This window comes from Phodopus roborovskii, unplaced genomic scaffold (assembly GCF_943737965.1).
Source record: "Phodopus roborovskii unplaced genomic scaffold, PHOROB, whole genome shotgun sequence".
Taxonomy (NCBI): Eukaryota; Metazoa; Chordata; class Mammalia; order Rodentia; family Cricetidae; genus Phodopus; species Phodopus roborovskii.
In genome coordinates, this window is record NW_026126517.1 from 52,542,604 (window position 1) to 52,563,983 (window position 21,380).

The 21,380-nt window shown below is 36.7% G+C and overlaps 1 protein-coding gene across 16 annotated transcripts in view; it reads right to left on the bottom strand.

The window, feature by feature from the left end:
• Nucleotides 1–21,380, bottom strand: part of Mlip (muscular LMNA interacting protein) — a 231,115-nt gene that overhangs the window by 38,621 nt on the left and 171,114 nt on the right. For all 16 annotated transcript variants that reach the window (XM_051197991.1, XM_051197980.1, XM_051197984.1 and 13 more), the window contains one exon: nt 18,287–18,415. In XM_051197991.1, the coding sequence (XP_051053948.1) occupies nt 18,287–18,415 (129 nt within the window). The remainder of the gene's footprint in view (nt 1–18,286; nt 18,416–21,380) is intronic.

Sequence of the window (21,380 nt, forward strand, 5' to 3'; positions counted from 1 at the left end):
ACATGTCTATTATTTCTCAAAGTCAGTTGCTACCTACTTAAAGCAATACAACTCAATCCAAGTTTTAATAGTTCTAATAAACTTAAATGTTAAAAACGTAAGCATTTAGAGCTTTTTTCTAGACTTTGTCACTATATATAAGCTTTAGAAGCTAGGTACCCTAACATTTCATAGCAAAGAACAATTCTAATTTGGGCAAAATATTCTCACCTTATTGTATGTGTCCTGACTAAGGAAAGTGGGGGATTTCTCCTGTTTATCCCTCAGTGAGAAGGAGGACAAATTGAGAGTCTGCCACACCACGACTTACCTATGAGAGATGTGTTAGAACTGAACATGTGCAAGAAGAGAGACCTTACAAGGCCTCCCTCACAAAACACTTGTATTCATAGTATGTTGTCTTTTTGAATAATACTTTCTGCCCCCATCCCCAGTCTTTTCCTACAAGTAAAACAAGGGCTTGCAACATACCTCCTAAAGATGCTGTTTGTTATTCCTGAAAGTACTTAGAGGAGAAATGTATGGGGAAGAGCAGAACTATTCTCCCAGAAAAGAGGAGTCAGCAGTGGAAGTTTTAACTCAGGAATGAAGATGATGTGGTATAGATTTTGCTGGATCAATGGGAAGGGATTAATTTATGAGCAGAGACACAGAAGCTCCAGGCATGTTAGTTTATCCAACTGAGCTGAGCAGAAATAAAGGACCTGTTAGAGGTGTCTGAAATGAATGAAGACCATATCCAATTTAAAGTTGTGTTGTCTTGGATAGAGTCTGGCAGTTCAGCAAATAGGACAGCTTGCTGTTAGAGGCCTTATGAGCATGGATTCTTAACATAGAAAAGGGATGGATTCAAGAGCTTGAAGGATTATGCAACTAAATGAAAACATGAGTTATGCAAATGGAGCAAGCAATCAACAAAGGTTAGAAAGAGCGAACATATATACAATATGTAGCTGTAATAACAAAGGGCTAATATTTATGGATACCTATAAATGTTTTATGTTTTTGAAATCTTTCATGTCAGAAGATAAATTGATTATCATACAATAAAATTCTCTAGGACATTTACTGTATGACAAGCAACCTACTTTCTCACCTTTCTGACCTCAGAATCAAAGAGAGGCTATAGTAAATACTTAATACATTGAATTGTATAGGAAGATGATATTTCTTGTAACTTTAATGATATATTATTCTGTGCTGCATAAATAATGAACTGATTGTTGTGCTTGGAACAAATGTAGTATAAAATAATACATATGGATCAAAATCACATTTGAGTAACAGGTAAACCCAAATTGTAACATAGTAAAATTAATACTGTATGTTATTTCCTTCATTTAAGCAATATATTTTTAAGTCTCTGATAGAACTTTAGCCCAATAATTGAAATATGCCAATTACAAGAGAAACATGGCTGTTTATTAATTTCTGTGGCTACTCAGTTGAGTCTTTTAGAACATATAGGGATACTGCCTAAAATGTCAACTCACCCAACAGCAATGAATTTGACTCTTTTTCCGGGTAGTACACATTTCCTTTCTTTCTTTTATTTGGTTTATTTGGTCAGTACTTGTCAAAACTATTCATGCTTCTAAGTAACTTAAACAAAACATGTATTGTTTCTCTAGTAGAGTGTTTTGTCATTTAAATTGAAATGTATTCTAATTTTATCTAATTTCTCAGTCACATAGTTATTACTTTATTAGCAAACAATTGCATCATGTAGTGTCAATAGGAATTAATGGAAAAATTCAGTTGCAAGAGCAAACCTAGCTGTGTAAGAACAGGGAAATGCCCCTGTTGAAAGTGAAGGAAGCTTGGGAAGGGGTGGTCTGACAGTCTATTGTCTACAGACTACTATATTTCTTGGAAGGCAAAGTAGCAGTTCTCTGAATGTCAGGAGTCAAATCGAGATCCAAAAGAATTCATGCAGCCACCAGACTCAGAAATGAAATAGGGTGACTTGCCTATGTGTTTTCTATATCTGCTTCATTGTGGCCAATCTCTGACCTAAAGAGTGGGCCAATCTGCTCTGCACACTTTTGTGCAATCAGGTGGTGTCCTCAGCTTGTCTAAACAGCTGAGCAAAAAGAAAAGGCATAATTTGATCACTGTGGACACACCCAGGGAGGCTGACTATTGGCCAAGCTGACTTGGGCACTAGGCAACTAGGAGGTGAAGAGATGAAAAGATGATTAACAGATGACAATATTTAACACCTGAGATACTTCTTCAGGCTTTAAGAGTTATGGTAACAAAACAAATTAAGACTGGTAGACTTTGATAGTGTATTGTTCTTCAAATTAATTGCCAAGACTTTGATCTGTTCTCTAAAATGCCCTTTGTTCTGATTTTAGTAAACTCTTTGTTTCATTAGCATCTGGAAATATTAGTGTTCATAGACTTTCCACTCAATTACATAAAAAGCACCTCTAAATTTTTCTTTAATTCCAGGTTTGGTGGTTTTGTTAATTTTGCTATGTTGTGTTTTGCATTGTAGGTTCTCTCCACATATCTGGATATCTAAAGACTGCTGATGTTGTTGGAGTCTGGTGCAGAGCTTCTTACAGATCCTGATTTCACATACTAACATTAGAGTTCACTGTCCAAAAAATGAAAATCTCAATTATTTATGGATTGGTCAGATTGCTTACTGGAAACTTTCCAAATCATTAGTTCAAAGGTCAAAGGAACAATTATCAGCAAATAAAACAGGCTGGGCTATAGTATTCCAAGATGCAGTCAGAGAAAAGAGAGAAGGGTATTAACATGAGTTACAGGCTTGAGGCTGTATCATTCCCTGGAAAGCCCAAATGCCCTGTGTTGTGCCAGTGATCCCTTCATTCTCAAACCCAATCTTCCTTTAAGCTGAAGGGAGAAAGCCAACCCTGAGAAGCAGGGCCTTAAGGGTAGATACTTAAATAACTAGTAGTTTCCTTATGTTAGCTGCTGTTCTTTTCTCTCCTCTGGGAGGTTATCATCTGGCACATCTAAATCTTCAGCCTGTTGAGAGCTCTAAGGCAGGGATGGAATCAAGGCTTGGATATCTAAGTACCCAGCTCAGGATTTAGTTTCTAACTCTGTTTTATCAGTTTCACAGCATCAAGATGTTGTTATACCTCTAACACTATGCTCTCCTATGCCCTCTTCATTTCTCTGCATTTATGAGCTCTATCATAAAAATACATCCACAGAGTAAATTTTTAAAAGTTATTGATGGGGAACAAATTTAGAGGTGGTGTTCAATCCCCCATCCTCTTCTGGATCACCCAAGAGGTTTTGGTTTGATGAAACTAACCCCTAGAAATATACAGAGCCAAGCTCTATTTCCTCCTTGAATGTCTAAAATGAGTCCTAACTGTTGGGTTGCAGTTTGTTTTAATGCACTACTACTGAATTCCATGTAGGCAAAAGTGTGATGTTTATATGGCTGCTCATAACAGAACGTGGACTGTTTCCTTTCTGTGCACTCCCTATTGGGTGTTGATGACAAGGCAATGTGGCTACGTGAAATATTTTAGTGGATATTCTTATGAAGATAACACACAGATGTCTACAGCATCCCTGATGACTCCTCTGTGCTCTTAAGAGTACATTGTACCACTTTTCTTGTTTCTCTTTTGGTAGCTGGTTTTGTGAACTATTCTAGGAGATTATACATCTGAAATTTTACATATCTGTTATAAATTGTATGTCTCCCTGGATTTACCTCTGAATAAGGTGAAGAGTGTTGAATTTCTAGTGGCTTGTGTGTTATTAGCTATTTCTATGTCTACTTTTTATTTTGTATGTTATATTTTCTCCTATTTTACTAATCTTCTAGCAAACAGCTTTTTATTGCTTTCGAAAAGTACATTTCCTGTTTCTTTCTCCACAGTTTTCCCTGTTTTAGCTATCTACTCTCAATCCTCACTCCAGTCTCTTGCTTTTTATAAGCAGTAGATGATTTTCTCCATGAGTAATGTTTTCTTTGATTTTTTTCCTCCGGTTTTTGCTTTGTTGTTGTTGTTGAATTTTCAACAGTGAATACCCAATTGTCTTTTATTCTTTCTTTTCTTCATTAAGCATATTGAAAATAATAAATCTTTTCCCCAAAAAATATTTTAATAATCTCTAGAGTAGTCTAATAAAAAAGTTTTAAGTATTCAAATTTCAGTATGCTTTCTTAGATAGACATTAAATGGTTTTTTATTATATTCTACTTCATTATTTAAAAACATACTTTGGTATTATTGTAAAATGGCCAATCATTATTTAAAACATCAAAATACAGAACAATCCAAAAAGACAAAATTAAAAATTTCTCTCAATCCTATGAACCCAGGTACAGTCTTTAAATATCACTTTTAGGATGTCAAAGAACATAATAACTGCTTTCAAAATAAACCACAAAGGATTTAAAATCAAATACTGTGATGCAATGTAAAGGGAGAAGCACGGGTCAATGAAATAGAATAGAAAGCTCAAAGTTAAATCCATCATGACCTTTGATAAAGATGTCAAAGCATCTTCAAACCTATAATGGCTCCCTCTTTTATGGTATCTAGAGAAATGTCTAGAGACCTACAAGACTCACCCCAACTAACAGTTTGAGCAACAGTGGAAAAGCTGCCATAAATCCCCTTCCCTGATGAGATTGATGAGTAACTTATCCACCATCATAGAGCCCTCATCTAGTAGCTGATGGAAACAGAAGCAGACACCCACAGCTAAACACTAAGCCAAACTGGAATCCAGATTCAGAAAGGGAGGACAAGAAACACACAGAGACAGCTGACCTGAACAAGGAGGAGCTAATGGGCTCCCAGACTGATAGCTGGGAATCCAGCATTGGACTGACTCAGACCCCCTGAACATGGGTCTCTGTTAGAAGGCCTGGGCAGTCTAAGGGACCTCAGACAGTGGAACCAGGATGTATCCTTGGTGCACAAAAGGACTTTGGGAGCACATTCCCCATGGAGGGATACTCCCTTAACCTAGAGGCAGGAGGGAGGGCCTAGTAACTACTCCAAATGACTTGATAGATTTAGATGACCCCTCCAGGAAGGCATCACCCTACATGTGGAGTGGGGGGGGATGGGATGAGAGGGTGGTCAGGGGCATGGGAGGGTGAAAGAGAAGGAGGGAGGGAGGGACAGAGAGGGAACTGGGATCGATATGTAAAATAAGAAAAAATTAAATAAATAAATGATGTCAAAGCATAAAGGAAAGAAACTGGATAGCCACATGTAGGAGAAAGTATCCCTCTATATGGGATGGGCTCCTCAAGTACATTCATATACAGATCCATTACTAGAGGCCCCAGAGACTGCCCAGTCCTACTAACAAACACCCACATTCAGGGGGTCTGGGTCAGTCCTATGCACATCCTATTGGCTACACTGGCTGAGTAGCAAATACCTGGGAGGCACTTGTCTCCCCTCTGCACCTTTGCCCCAGTTCTGGGGTTATAGCCCATGCTACCACAGCTACCTTACAGCTGGAGATCTGAACTCAAAACCTCATGCTTGGGCAGGACATGCCTTACCCATTGCACCATCTGCCCAGTCTGATTCTTCTAGGCCACCATTACTTATCAGTGGTTCTTAATATAACTGCACCATCTTTAAATATATTCAACACACTCATATACATATATATATATATATATATGTATATATATATATATATTTTACAAAAGAAAACAGTGCCTTTATTAGTAAGTTTATTTATTTTCACCAGTGCTTTTCACTAGTTTTCCCTTAAGGTTCAGGAATGTCACTTTTTGTAGGTTTCCGATTTGGAGCATAAATGGATCAGATGAAAATGTTTTAAAGTGTATATTCTGATCTAGACCCATAATCAAACTCAGTATAGTTGAATTCCTCATTCCTCATTTCCCCCCCCCCCCAGATCTGCAAGGTTGATTCCTACGTGTTTTCTAGATGTTTGATTACAAAAGTTTTCCATTAATCATTTCACATTTCTATATTATGTTTATTACAGCAAGAAAAAATATACTTAACCCTTATTAAATTACATTGTTAATTTTTTAATGTTTTTCCTACAGATAATGTTATTATTTGCCTCAACAATTCCTTTAAATGTTATACTTTTTGAGCATGCTGTCTTCAAACAATACTGACAATTTCATAGGCCTTACATACCCTGAGTTCCCTATTCTGTAAGTGTATTATTGTGATGCTGTATTATAGTTACAATGCACTTAGGTCTAAGTGCATCCACAGAGGATGTAGATAAACATATATACTTCAAATGATTCGTATAATTAAAAACTGGCCTACCTATCAAGTTCAAATTCAATATTTTAAATTTCTATTTATGGTTGATAAGCTTATGTTGTATATAGTATTTTTTGTTTATGCTCATATCAGTAGTAGATTGCTTCATCTAGACTATTGGGGAGTTTTGTTTTTCTTTAAAGAAAGGAATCTATTTTATCAGAATGAGTTTAGTTAAAAGTTTAAATGGCAAATATAGGAGTAACTCATGTGAAATACAATTAGATACAACAGGATTAGTAAAAAATACTTACTATGCCCACCTGGACAGCACTAATGTTCCATGAAGCTTCACTTTGAATACCTTCAAGTATTTAGAATACAGTCTACAAGGTAGAATGAACAAAGCACAAACCTTCCTACTTTCGGTGGAGGCTGCACATACTTTAGGAAGGGGCAATGCATGGACGTTGCAGGCTCTGCACACCTATGTATTCTAAGACTTGACCTTGCCACAATCGTGTGAAAGCAGCCTTGGCAAGACACAGGTAAATGGGAGCAGCTTGTTTATAAAGACTGTTGGGCCAGATTTTGCCCCAGGCCATGGTTTCAAACTCCTTTTTCAGTTTATTATTAGAGTACATTAATAACCTCTCATATCTCAACCACATCCTGTCTCACCCTAGTGAATTATCTTGTGCTCAGCATGGCACTGTGGAAATCTGTTTTCTAAATGCTCTGAAGGGATTTTCACTCTCCACCTCAGTATTCAGCATGTGATTCTTCAAGCTCTAGTTTTTAAAGGACAAAAGTCATACATGTTCTTATTAGTAAAACAGGCAGTGTAGCTATTTCTGGTAAAAAAATGTTTCAAACCACTTCTTGCTCTCTTCATAATTGCCCTCTTCAATACAAAATTACCTTTTAAAAATTCCCCAAACTTTAAGCCTTATTTAAGTTTGATTACTGAAAAGGAGAAAATTATTTTCATTGGTTTTGGGCACTGTAAAATTTCAAGAACACATGGGAGTATGAAGCAATAAACTCCTGTTCATCAGATAAAAATTAGCAGACAAATATGTGGTAAGTAAATTGATTCCGCTGGGCCTAATTGACAGAGACATCAGAAAATTAATGCCACAGTCCTGTCTGGGGCACTGGCTACTCTACACAAAGGTTACCTTCTCCTCAACCATTAAGCTCTTAACTTCAAAAGCTACCTCCATTGCAATAAAGGGGCATTTTAAGGCACTTTGGGCTCTCCTCATTAAAGACTGTAGATCTCGGACTCTTTTGTTCTGTTCCTAGTATTTTAAAAGTTACATCCTTTCCTGTGGTTTGGACATGACAGTGAAAAATCCACTGTCTCTGCATCAATGCTGTCCCCTCATGCTGTTACCTTCAGTGCACAGGCCAACTGTGTGACCCAGGGCAGTGAGCAGAGTCCTGGAGCTCCAGCTCCATGCTCCAGGTACCTGCCAGTTATTTGCTGAAACAGGAAACTATATTTGCAACTGTTCACAATCAAAATCATGTGATTTATCTTTCCTTTTAATTTAAGACAGCACCCAGCTAAAGTCAAGAACAGTCATAGTATATTCCGGAAGAATGAATCCTTTATCCAGAATGAATTTGTTACTTTACACATACCCATCACAAAACTCACAACACCTAACTTTCAAGATAGATTTTGGGTCACAGTATTTAAAGTGTATGGTGTCTGGCAGTTTCAAAAAGCAAATGAATCAGTATGAAGATGATCGATGCAGGTGCTCAACAACAGAAGGAGAAAAAATTTCCTCATCATATTAGCAGAAGAGAGCTATATACTGAGTTTTTTCCTATGGTTTATTTCACATGTTACACTGTTCATATGGACATATTTAGAGAAATTTACATTGAAAAAATGAGGAGGTAATTTCTTTAGAAAACTTCTGTGACCCCTCAAGATAGAAAGGGGATACACTCAGTGTCTTATCAACAAGAAGTCAATCTTCTTCCAAAACTACAATGATTTTTAAGCAGACAACATTTTTAAATTGTATACCTCCCAAGGGTCCAGAACCCATTGACCACAGTCATTTCATTTACTATGGCAACCTTATTCATAACATCCAAGACATGGAGGCAGCTGAAGAGCCTGCCAATGAGGAATAGATATAGAAAATGTGAAATGGAGGCAATGAAATATTATGCATCCTTAACAAAGGAAACAATGACATTCTCAACAATAGGGATGAAATTTTAAAAAAGAAAAAAACATTTTAAGTGAAGTAAATCAACCACAAAATGATAAATTTACACATAAAATACCAAAAAAAGCCAAATTCACAGAAAGACAGAGCAGAACAGTGTTCATAGTACATGGTGGGGAGGAGTTAGGAAGATGATGGAAATTGGTGATGCTGTTTAGGGAAGATCAGGATGTATGGCTTTGTTAAAGGAAAATGTCATGTGATGGGGCAGTTTTAAGAGGTTTTTGTTTGTTTGTTTGTTTGTTTGTTTGTTTGTTTTAGCACCACTACACTTCTGATTAACTTTCTGCTTCATGGCTGCCGTGGATATGATTTCTCATCTTCCTTGTTTCCATGCCTGAAGCTTGCTGCCATCCCTTAACGAACCCTTTGGAACCATAAGCCAAAATAAACTCTTCCTTAAGGTGCCTTTTGTCATGCTGCTTTATTACAGCAACAGAAAAGTAACTAGCACAAGTATTGATTGACAGGAAAAGAGAGTGTGGAGGAAGACAGCAACACCAACTATCAGGAACCACAACCGCCCTCAGCTGGGTGGAACCACTTGCCAGGCAACAGCATTTCAAATTTGTTCTTCCTGCTGCTCAAGGAAGCTATAGATAAACTTGAACTTAATGCTCAGGTAGTAATAGTAAAGCATACTTGCATATGAAAGAATTAGTCATTTGTTTGTGTGTTTGCTTCAAAGTACATTTCGAGAGCCTATGACATTGATAATATTTTGGATACAAAATATTTGGGTTTCAAATACCTAGGACATTGAACATGAAATTCTGTTAGAAAACATGAAAAATCAGAACATCAATATGCAATTCTAGACCACAAACCAAGTCTTACCAACCACAAATGAGCTGAAATAATTTTATGTATCTTATAAGATCATAGTTTCATAAAGTTAAAAATCAATGTCAAGAAAAATTACAGAAACTACATAAATACATTAAGAATGAACAAAACATTCTTGATTGGAGCAGAAATTGGTGAAATAGAATTTAAAAAAATAATATGTAGACAACTTTTGGTTATTGCAAATAAAGAAGTGTCAATATTATTGTGCCTTTAGAAGGAGAATTTATCTTTCTCTAGGGTTGAGTCCCCAATTCCAGTTGATTAGTCCTAGAATAAGGCATGCAGGCAACACAGAACAAACTCAGCAGGTTGTATTTGAGTGTGTGTGTGTGTGTGTGTGTGTGTGTGTGTGTGTGTGTGTACAAAAACAATCGCTAAAGAGGCTATGAGTTTGGGTGGGGTAGACATAGTGGTGGGAAAGAGAAAAAGGAGAGGTAAATAATATACTTTAATTAAATAAAAACAAGAAATTAAAATATAGATTCAATCAAGTAGTTGATTCTTTGAGAAAATTAAAAATATTGACAAACTCCTAGCAAAGAAAAACAACCAAAAGCAAAAGTGAGATGAGATAATTAATGAGACTAGAATGAAAATAAGAGTGTTGTGAATTTCAATATGATACAGAGAATCAACAGGGAGTACTGTGAATACTTACCAAAATTTAGAAAATCTAGAAGAAATGGGGAAATTTTCAGGCACATATGGCCTACCGACATCAAATCAAGAGAATGTCAACAGCTTAAACAGACCCATAGCAATGAATGAGATGGAGGTGAAAATGAGAAGTATCCTGAGGTCTTCACTTCCTCTTTCTACTGTGCCTTTGAAGAAGAGCTGATACCAATGCTCCACAAAGAGATGCAGTGTCAGAAGAGAAGGAATATTACCTAATTATTCTACAAATCACCATTACCCTAATACTAAAATTGGAAAAGGACACAAGAAAAAAAAAAGATTATAGACCAATTATTCTGATGAACAGAAATGAAAAAAAAAATCAATAAAATTCTTACAAATCTTGTAAGCCAGCATAGGACTGGAACCAGGACCCCTGCATGTGGATGTCAATTAGGAGGCCTGGGCATTCTAGGGGACCCTTGGTAATGGAACAGCATTTATCCCTAGTGTATGAATGGACTGTGGGAGCCCATTCCCCATGGAGGGACACTCTCAGCCTAGACACACAGAGGAGGGCCTAGGCCCTGCCCCAAATGATGTAACAGACTTTGATGATCCCCCATGAAAGCCTCACCCTTTCTATGAAGCAGAAGAGGGATGGGAGAGAGGTGGGTGGGGGGCATGGGAGAATAGGAGGGAGAGGGAACTAGGATTGATATATAAAATAAGATTGTTTCTAATTTAAATTATAAAAAGGAAAAAAATCTTACAAACCAAGTTCAAGAACACAAAATGAGGTACATTTACACAATGGAGTACTACTCTTCAGGGAAAAAAAAAGCAATGCAAATGGATGTAACTAGAAAAAAAAACATCCTGAGTGGGGTAACCCAGACACAAAAAGACAAACACAGTATGTGCTCACTCATAAGTAGATATTAGACATAAAGCAAAGGACAACCCACCTACAGACCACAACTAGAGAAGCCAGGAAACTAAAAGGACCCTAAGTGAGACATATATGGATCCATCAGGAAGGAGAAATAGACTAGATCTTCTGAGTAAATTGGGAGTGTAGAGGGAGGATGATGGGAGAATGGGGAGGTAAGAAGAGGAGGAAAACCGCAGAAACCCAAGCAAGTGGGAGCTCACTGACTCTGGACTAACAGCTGGGGAACATGCATAAGACCAAACTAGGCCTGAATGTGGGTGACAGTTAGGTGGTTTGGGTAGTTTGTGTGGCCACTAGCAGGGAAACTAATATTAATGCCCAGTTTGTGAACAGGCTTTTTGGAGCCCATTCCCTATGGAGAGATACCTTGCTCAGCCTAAATACAGTAGGGAGGGCCTTGATCCTGCCTCAAGTGATGTGACAGAATCTGTTGATTCCCCATGGGAAGCCTCACCCTCTCTGAGGAGTGGATGGAGAAACCCCAGTCACAATAGCTTCAAAACCAAAAGAATACATAGGAATACTAAGCTGATAACAATGGGTGACACATGTCCCAACTAGACATCCTATGCCGCCAGTGAGTTGTATCTCGTTCATTCATTGTACAATGGGGTCCCGTAAATTCCTGTAAATTATGGACTATTATCAATGCTACTGGGTACCCTCCACAACCTGGTGATAAAAATACTATTGCTGAAGACACTACTTATTTGTACTATCAACCATGGGAAAATTGAGCAGATGGTCATGTTTTTTGTTCCATTTTGTTTAGTCTGAGTATTTTCTATCTTATTGTTTTTTCTATTTGTTTTTTTTTTTTTGTTTTGTTTTTTATTTTTGTTTTTGGTTCATGGTTATTTTTGAAAGAAAAAAAAAACCATAATGTTTGGTAGATTGGGAGGGAGAATCTAAAAGGGGTTGGAGAAGGGTAAAAAATATGATCAAAATATAATATGTGGGGAAATAAAAACTAATAAAAAGAAAAATAAAATACCAAAGAAAAACTCTAACCAGGAAGTCAGAAGGCCACAGAATGAAAATGTCAAAATACTAAATCAAAGAAATTGAAAAATAAACAAAAACAAAAAACAAAACAACCCAGACCCAGACCCTGGCAAAGTTAAAATTGTAAAAGTAGCAATAATATGAAAAGTTACCCACTTATACATTAAAAGCAAACCTCATCAGAGTCCAAATGATCTTACAAACAATCTAAATTCACACAGAAGCTTAAAAAAATCCAAACCAAAAAAAAAAAAAAAAAAAAGACAATCCAAACAGGAAAAGCAATATTCAAAGTATCAAAGTATCAAACAGCTGACTTCAAATTATTGCCACAGTTATAAAAACAGCATTCTATTGGCATAAAACAGATCTGTACGCCACCATAATACAATAGAGAGGTAGAGAGTAGACATAAATCCACACAGCTACCTAAGTTGTATGTATATGACTGCCTGGCTGCCTGGCTGCCTGGCTGGTGGTCTCTGTGTAGGTATGTGTGGTGAGCAAATGTGCACATGTGTACATCATCTTTAGGAGACAGGTTCTCATTGACCAGGAACTCACCCATTAGGTTAGGCGAACTAACCAGCAAGCCCCAAGAAGCATGTCTGTCCCATAGTCCCTGCCAGGATTACAAGTACTGATATGATGGGAGATGTCATTCTGTAAATGTTTCTCATACTGGTTAATGAATAAAGCACTGTTGGCCAATAGGAAAGGAAGATAAGAGGGACTAGGAGACAAGGAGGAAAGTGGAAGTAGTAAGGGGGGGTCAAGATGGAGAGACCGGGGAGACCAGACTCCTGCCCCACTCCCCGGTAAGGAGACCATGTGGAAATACATAGAAATGGGTTAATAATTAAGACAGAGATAGCTGATAAGAAACAAGTAACTGGCCAACAGAATTGTATGTAATACAGAGTCTCGGTGTATTATTTGGGGCTGGCATGGCGGCGGGACAAGACCAGGCAGCAGGCGGAAAAACCATATTTCTTATACTGATAATACACATGGCTTTTAAAAATGTGTTTTTCAACTTGAACTCAAAGTCATTCTGGTGAGATTTAATGCGTGTAGCTTCTGACATTACTAGGAGACACAACTTCAGAACAAGCTCCCTGATCCTCTGGGACTACCCACACTTTTAACAGTCATCTGAAAGTTCTCCAGCTGTTGACAGAACTGTGCAAACAAAGACAGATAAGCATAGGCAGTATCCTATCTTAAGCCAGGAGGCACAACTCTCCAAAAGGCATGTGGTCACAACATTCAAAAGTCATTTTCAATCAAGGTGGTTCAGTCTCTTCTGTCACAGATGACAGTAAGCATGATGAACCTTTGACTCTAGCGTTAGACATAGGCTTCTATGACTCCAAGTTAAAGGAGACATTTTATCACACAGATTCCTGTGAAGAGACATGGAAGAATGCATCTTCCCCTATTGACCAGGCAATTTCTCTACTGCTCTAACCTGTGAATAGCATCCATTTAATACAGCTATCTTCTGTTTTGAAGTTCTGTTGTTGAATACTTTTAGGAACAAAATCAAAATGAAATTTAGAAAAACTATATCAACAAGGCTCTTATTTAAAACTAGATTGCACTTTCTATGAGAGCAACATAAATGCTGAAAACAAAAACTGCAATGCTTCAGTTATGATTTTACAATTGAAGACAACACCAAGAGAAATTTAATGCCAAAATGGAGCAATGAAAGCTTAAATATGAAGTGAATTTATATGAATTTATCTGAATTTATCTGGAGGAGAAATATTATTATTTCAAAGGGACATGTTTTTTAAAAAAAATACAAGTGAGCAAATTAGCTACATTATGGTAAATTATCTACTACGTCTATTAACCAGCATATTCATGATAAATTATTTCATATATAAATATATATATATATATATATATATATATATTTAAGAGAGAAACGGAGTGAAGGCAAGATGGGGGAAGAAGAAACATTCGCAAAGATACAGCACAATTTGAGAAAAGCCAAATCCTATGAGTTAAACCTTCCAAAATGAATGTAACACTACAAAAAAGATTCTGTTTCTCACTCCTTAAAACAGTCCCAGTCATTTAGCCATTTCTAAATCTAAAAAAGACCTGATGAGTCAAATTTCATCACACTTTGACTGTCGTTTATGACAGAAGACACTGAACCATGCTGACTGAAAATTACTTTTGAAAAAGTGGTAATTTATGGCATTCTGTTTAAAAGGAAGCATTGTTCACCTTACCTGTGACAAAGATATTTGCCTGTAATTTCACCTGGGTGGGACCAGGAAGAGCATTTAGGGGTCACAGTTAATATATAATTTGATGGATAATTAAATAGAAACCTGAAGGTTGTTCACATCATCATCAAACTGGAATATCAAACAGAGAGAAATGAGGAATGGAGAAAAGTTGAATGTTTAAAAATATCAGGGGCAAAAAGGAGAATGAGAAGAATACAAAGAGGAAATTTCCCCATGATGATACTTTTTGTCTCTGTAAGTGCTAAGGAAAAATATCTTCCACCCTTCCTAAATGCTGTGACCCTTTAATACAGGTTCCTCATGCTGTGGTAACACTCACCATAAAATTATTTTCATTGCTAGTTCATAACTGTAATTTTGCTGCTGTTATGACTCAGTGTAAATATGATACAAGAACCCTGGGAAGTATCAGTCAACCCTAAAGGGGTTGTGGCTGACAGGTTGAGAGCCTCTGTTCAAAACTCTCATTTTAACCAAAATATACCCTCTTCTCTATTGAAACACATCAGAAAAAAATGAGATGGGAAGGGCATACATACTAGGGAACACCCTTTCTCATAAAGAAAAGAATGTGTCTCTGGAGAAGTCAAGTCAAAAAAATAGGAGTCTCACTCTTTTTTGGTCCAAACCTTCAAGCTTGACTCTCTAAGGCTTTGCCTTGGGAATAACATGTATAATGTCAGGAACTGCATTATTAACATAGAGAAAAAATATTTTACATGTTGCATTGTAAAATGAATCAAGCTATTTTTTATATTAAAATGAAAATATTTGGTGGAGAACTTACCTTTATCTAAGTAGATTGGTTTTATAATCAGTATGCAATTTATTTTGCAAGGCCACAAATCATCAAAACAAACTTAACACCATTCTGTCTCAGATCTCTTCACCCCAGGCATGCTCACTAACCCAATCAATTCCAGTAATTATTTCTAGCTGTGCCTTTAGTTATCAGTAGAGGCATTCTTCAAAATGCATGGTCATCATTGTAAGTCCATGTAAATCCATATATTTAGGGTAGAATGTGAAGATGTTTTGAAATAATTTAAAAGGACCATAAATTGATACAATAATAGACTTGGAGTCAATTTCAGAAAAACATAAGCTTCCTTCAACAGAGTTCTGGCTTTTGTTGTTGTTTTGTTGTCTGCCCTAGGACATTTTGATGTAAAAACCATTAAATAAAAAGTCTCAATTACTAGATTTTGCATTAGTCTCAAACTTTGCTTTTAGCCTTGAGAGGCTATTTCCAGACAATTTTTCAGCCCCTAATCTGTTCAATAGCCTGCCTGGCTGTATCATTTGAGCTACGATAAATACATCTCTGCTTAGTCCCATCATCCTTAGCATCTGACACTCTGTAGCAGCATTTTGAAATCATATTTTATGGCAGTGAACCTGCTATGGAAAATTTATGAACTTAACCATCCCATCCAACACCTCCTGTCATGTGGAACTGCCCCCGGTACAAGAGAGATTAGTGGGTGTGAGCTGCTTCAATTTGGCCGGCTGCCTGCCTAAGGAATTTTCTATTACATGGGCGAATGAGATTAACCAAGTTTGGAAACATTCAATTTGTTCTATGGCAGATTGAGAGAGAGCAAGAGTGAGTGGAGCTGAACGTGAAGGTCTTCAGATGAAGTCCCAGTGAGGTAGCAATACCAGCACACTGAGTCATTGATACTCAGTGATTTTTTTTTTAAGTGGACCTAACTGTACATTTATGAGCCAACTTTGCAATGTGCTTCACTGTAGATTCTAGACCCAAAGGATTATAAATAGTGCTCAACATATAGAAAACAGCTGAACAAATGTGCCTTTCCTGGCTGTGCAGTGGCCCCAGAATTCCTTACAGCCAACAAATAAAGCCAGAGGAGCTGTGAAATTCACATGCTAGATTTCTTTCAATTCTTAACATACTGTGGTATCCTATTAGGTCAGATGTCCTGCCCTCAAATAAGGATATATGAGAGAATTAATTAAAGATCATATGAACACAATTATGCCTGTAGCACACAAATATTTGAAAAACAGACAATTTCATCCAATTATCTGGAAATACTCAGGTCTAAGTTATAACAAAAACAAAACTTTAGACTTGTATAACCACAAGATAATGATGAAAAAAGAAAATGGCAATTCTTTTTAGTGACAAGAATCTCCTGAACTATAAATGGAATTCACCATTCCACAAGACAATGAGGGTGATAAATTACAAACAAATTAATATGATATGCTACAAGGGAGCTTTCTTGAAGAAAAATTCTTTTAAGATTATATAAAAAGTAAAGAACTTTATTTTAGAGCAGTTGTTCAAATACTGAGAAACATTTTGCCTGGATTATAATATGTGAAGTTTAACAACTGTAGTCCATTTCTGTATAAATACTACATTATATTCTAATGACCTTTCTACAATGAATTCCTAATCCAAAAAATCACATTAATCTTCAAAAATATTAGTGTTGAACAAACAATAGGTATTTTATATGTGCTTTTATTGACAAAAAAAAATCTGGTTTCCTAACAGAAATGTCTATTTCTGCACAGTATAGCATTAACCATGATAAATTACATACCAAAAAGTTTATTCCCCAAAATGAAAATAAACTGTCTCTATACCTCTTTATAAGTTTCACAGGGTGAACAAAAGTAACTGGGAAATGTTTTACTATGAAACCTCGCTGTGCAATCCAGTCTGGCCTTGAACTCATGCATCAGGAGGTCCTACCACCTCAGCCTCTCAGCTAGACAGTCTTCGGCTGTCTCCACCGCATTATATAAGGGAAATCAATGGTTTCCCATGAGAAAACATATATGATGACTCTTTTCAAGGCTACAGAAAGACTTAAGAGCCATTCAGGGTTAATCAATCACTAAAACTAGCACAAATCTTGCAGTTTAAAGATCCATTAAAGGAGTTGATCCTCATAGATTACATATGAAGAAACTGAAGCTAGAGGAAAACAATCTTTCCAGGGTCATGGAGCTCACACATGGCATGTGAAACATTCCTTATAAACAAATATAAAATGTAATTTACCATTTTAAGTATCTTACTGGCTGTCACTTTTAAATTAAATATTAAAGGTGATATTATATTTATGTTCTTTTATAAACCTATTCATTGCAGATTATAAAATATGATGATTGAGTCCAGCATTTAATTTTCATTGTTTATACACTTAATGTTTAAGATTAAAAAATGTACAGCCTGTGCCTATTTGTTGTATTTCATAAAACAAACAGAGATGTACAAGTCCTCTTTGGTGGCAAAATGAAGTTTTATATAGATTTTTAAGGATTTAATTTACTTTTACTTTATATACAGGAGTGTTTGTCCTGCATCATGTAAGCGCACTGTGTGTGTGCAGTACTCAAGGAAGCCATGGGAAACATTTGATCTCCAGAAATATGGTTTCAGATAGTCGTCAGCACCTTGTGGTTGCTAGAAACTGAACCCGGGTCCTCAGCAGCAGCAATGAGTGCTCTTAATGAACCATCTTTAGGACCTGGAGTTTTATATTATGTGTATGTGTATTGCCAGGTTTTCCATTATTATAGAAAGTCCCCACTGACAGTTTTCCTTTCATCCTTCTCCAGCATATGGTACATATAATGCAAACAGAGTATTTACTCTGTATAAACAGCAGTGAAATGATTTGAGCCCTACAAAGTAATTAGTGCTCTCTAGCTAGAAGAATTGCATCGCTCCTCAAACCTACTTTATTAATATGAATATGGACAATGGGATTTTTGTCAGGTCTAGCAAAGCTGAAATATCATATAGTCTCAAAGGTAAGCTGTCTCGAAATAATAATTCAGTGCCATGTGGCTATCAACAACATGCTCTTGAGGTCTCTTGATGAATTGTGTAGGTTCCCACACAGTACCTTCACTTGGTAGAAGATAGTGTTTTCTTTTAGAAAAAAAAATGAGATGCTTCAAAATACCACCCTTTAATAACAAAGAATCTCTATTTGTATACAAAATGATATTTTCAATTATCAGGGATAAAACCTCTTAAATATATTTCCTTGCCCATATGTGATTAATCCTTTATACAGGCACACATTGTAATACAAAATACTTTCTTATGTGTATACTCACCTGATCAGAAAATAGGCCACTGTTGTCTTCAAGGTATTTACTGAAGGGATTAGGTTCATAAACTTCTTCCTCCTTTCTCAGTAATAGTTTGGATTTTACAGGTACTGGGCGAATTACTCCAGGCTTAGTCTTCATGAAGGAGAAATGTTTTTTAAATAGAGGGGGGGGGGAAACACTATTAAAATGAGTAAATATAATTATTGTTGTTACCAAATGCTCTCACAAAATTTTTCTTATGAAATGTGAAGTAATTTAAAATAATGAATAAAACAGCTTAGAAATTAGATTGTTTTACCAATGTAACTAAACTTAAATACCAACATAATTGTTAACCAATTATAATCAATTAGTCCATTGATTATGGTAGCAACTAAATCATAAAGATCTCCTATCATGATAAAATTGTAAAACCACACCAAACATGTTCCTCTTTCCTTCCTTTGATAAAGGCTTTTTGCGTGCCTGTTCTGCAACATTCAATATATAGGGATCAAGGACCTTGGAAAGTCCACCCATATTATGTTTAAGCCATACTTATATTATATAAGGCTGAACAAGGTCTAGCTGGAAAAAATAATGTGATAGAGACATCTGTTACCTGCAATTATTTTATGTCAATGCGGGAGCTATAACGTGACCTAATTTAACTTAAAAGGACAGACTACTGAAATGGAGAAAGTTTGTGAAGACACAATCCAAAGAGGAAAGCCATGAGAGTGAATTCCAAAAAGGAAATTCATGAGGCAGCTGAGCTTCCTGTCCTTTTGTTCCCTAGGTTCTCTCCTTGTACGCTAGGTTCCATCTGATGGACTTTGTATCAGAAGAGCCTTAACTAACATATCAGTCACTGGGAACTCATAAAATTGTAGTCAATGACAATAAGAGAGGAGGTTTCTTTCACTTGGGGCAATTTTTTTTCTAAATGTTTCACAAAATGTAAAATCTTGTCACACTGTCAAATATCACAGAATGATTGATATGTTTTGAAACCATGCCAAGTAAAAATCCAATAAAAAGTAATTGTGCCAGTCTTTGTTTGAGCGTTTCTCTGCTATCATTCTTCTCAACCCCAGCCCTACTGGAAAACTGTAAATTAGCCCTGCCTAGTCAAACCTGGTGTTCCCAAGCTAAGCCTTAAGAGTCTACGTATATCTCTCTGTTCCATGAAGCACTTGATGTATTTTGAGTCTTGAGTAAATGTTGCTTTCTAATACTTTTTTTACAGATGCTATTTCCCTAGTTGTTTTCCGTGTATTCTCCAAGTGGGAAACTACAGACTGCGAAAATGTTTTCCTTCTCCAAGCTGAAAAATAGCTCTGATTTAAGAAGCTGATCTATCTCCAGAGAGAGAAAACATGAGCCCAAAGTGTCCAGTTATTTAACAAGTGTGAGAACAGTATTCCTCAAGCGAACAGCATAAGAGCACCACTCAGGCAATCTCCAATTCTACTGCCTGATGGCAGGACCATGACACTGTGCTGTATGCATGTCCTTCCTTTCCATAGGATGCCCTTCCATAGGATGCTTCTTCTCCTATCCCTATACTTTCTTCATAAAATCAATACAGGGAATCAAAGCAACCTTTCAGGTACTCACACCAACCTGGAACTTCAGGACTATAAGCAAGGTGTCAGCCTACAGAGAGGGGAACTCTGCTAGCAGAATTTGATAGGGTAGAGAATCTCCATGCCAGAGAAACACAGCTGTCTCCTGTATTGCAAGCAAATGCTTTGAGTTACATTGGCAGAGAGCCCATCTGACTTGTAAGCTCCTTCAAGGATGAGTTCAGAAAAGAGACTGTCTGTGTCCAGTGAGATGGGTCAGAGAGTAAAATGGGTTACTGTTTAGCCAGACAACTTGAATTCAACCCCCAAAACACATGATAGACGTTAACAACTGGCGAACATCAGCTGTCCTCTATTCTCTGCAGTAATGCACAAACACACACACACACACACACACACACAGAGAGAGAGAGAGAGAGACAGAGACAGAGACAGAGACAGAGAGACAGAGAGAGAAAGAAAGATAAACTAAAATTTTTAAATAATGAAAAATTAGAAAAAAAGGAAGGAAACTTAGCAAGGTGTAAAATCTTAAGTGCAATACATTTGGTATCACAGTCAGTTGCCTCATATTGCTCCTCCACCCAACTTTCTGTTCTTTACTTTCTGTGTGCCTTCTAACATCTAGATGATTGCTGAGCCGTATTTCCTGTTTCCTCTGTGCTGTAAGTTTCTCCACTTTTCATTATTATTAAAAACCGAATCTCAGACTTTGTCTATCTGAAATATTTGAGTCATTCTCATTCCTCATTGCTAACTTGGTTTTCACAGACAGATTGCTCTGTCTTAAATTGTGAATTGCCACTTTCTTTGTTTTTAATTTTGCTTCTGTGCCATGATTGGTATAATTATCAATATTTCATAGCCATGAGTGCAAACCAGGAAAACAGGCAGAGATTGTCTTTGATAGTGTTCATGTTCCCCATCGTAGCTTTATCATAGCTTCCAACCTCTCTCACTATTGGTCAGTTTAAAACTCTAGTCATTGTACACAACAAATCAAATTGAAGGTGGCCTCAGGCCTCCTGTTCTTGTTCTACACATGCCACAGCCAGATTCAAAGCCCTGTGGGCCATTTTGGGAGCTAAAGAATACCTCATTCTTCTAGACACCGTGAATCCATTGAGCATCTACATGGGAGCACTAGGGTTATGCACTGATTTTCCACAAACACTGTAAGAACTTTTAAGACAGAAAGTCAGTTAATATGTGAGCCAAGATCTAAATCTGGGTGAGATGGTCCAATGATCAAGTTTGTAATTTTCATTGACCCTGTTCCTTGGAGGCAGAGAGAACAGGAGAGAGAAACTTGGTCATTTTAAAACACCTGCTTCCCCATAACTTCAAACTAAAATTTATTTAGTCTCTTCATTTATGCTACCCACCTGCTTTTGAACCATCATTGAATTGTTCTATGTAATTTTCCTTTTAACTCACTAGATCTTCTAAATATTCCTGGAATATTATGAAACCCCATGTTTTCCAGTTCTTGTGTGTGTGTGTACATATGTACATATATATGCACTCTC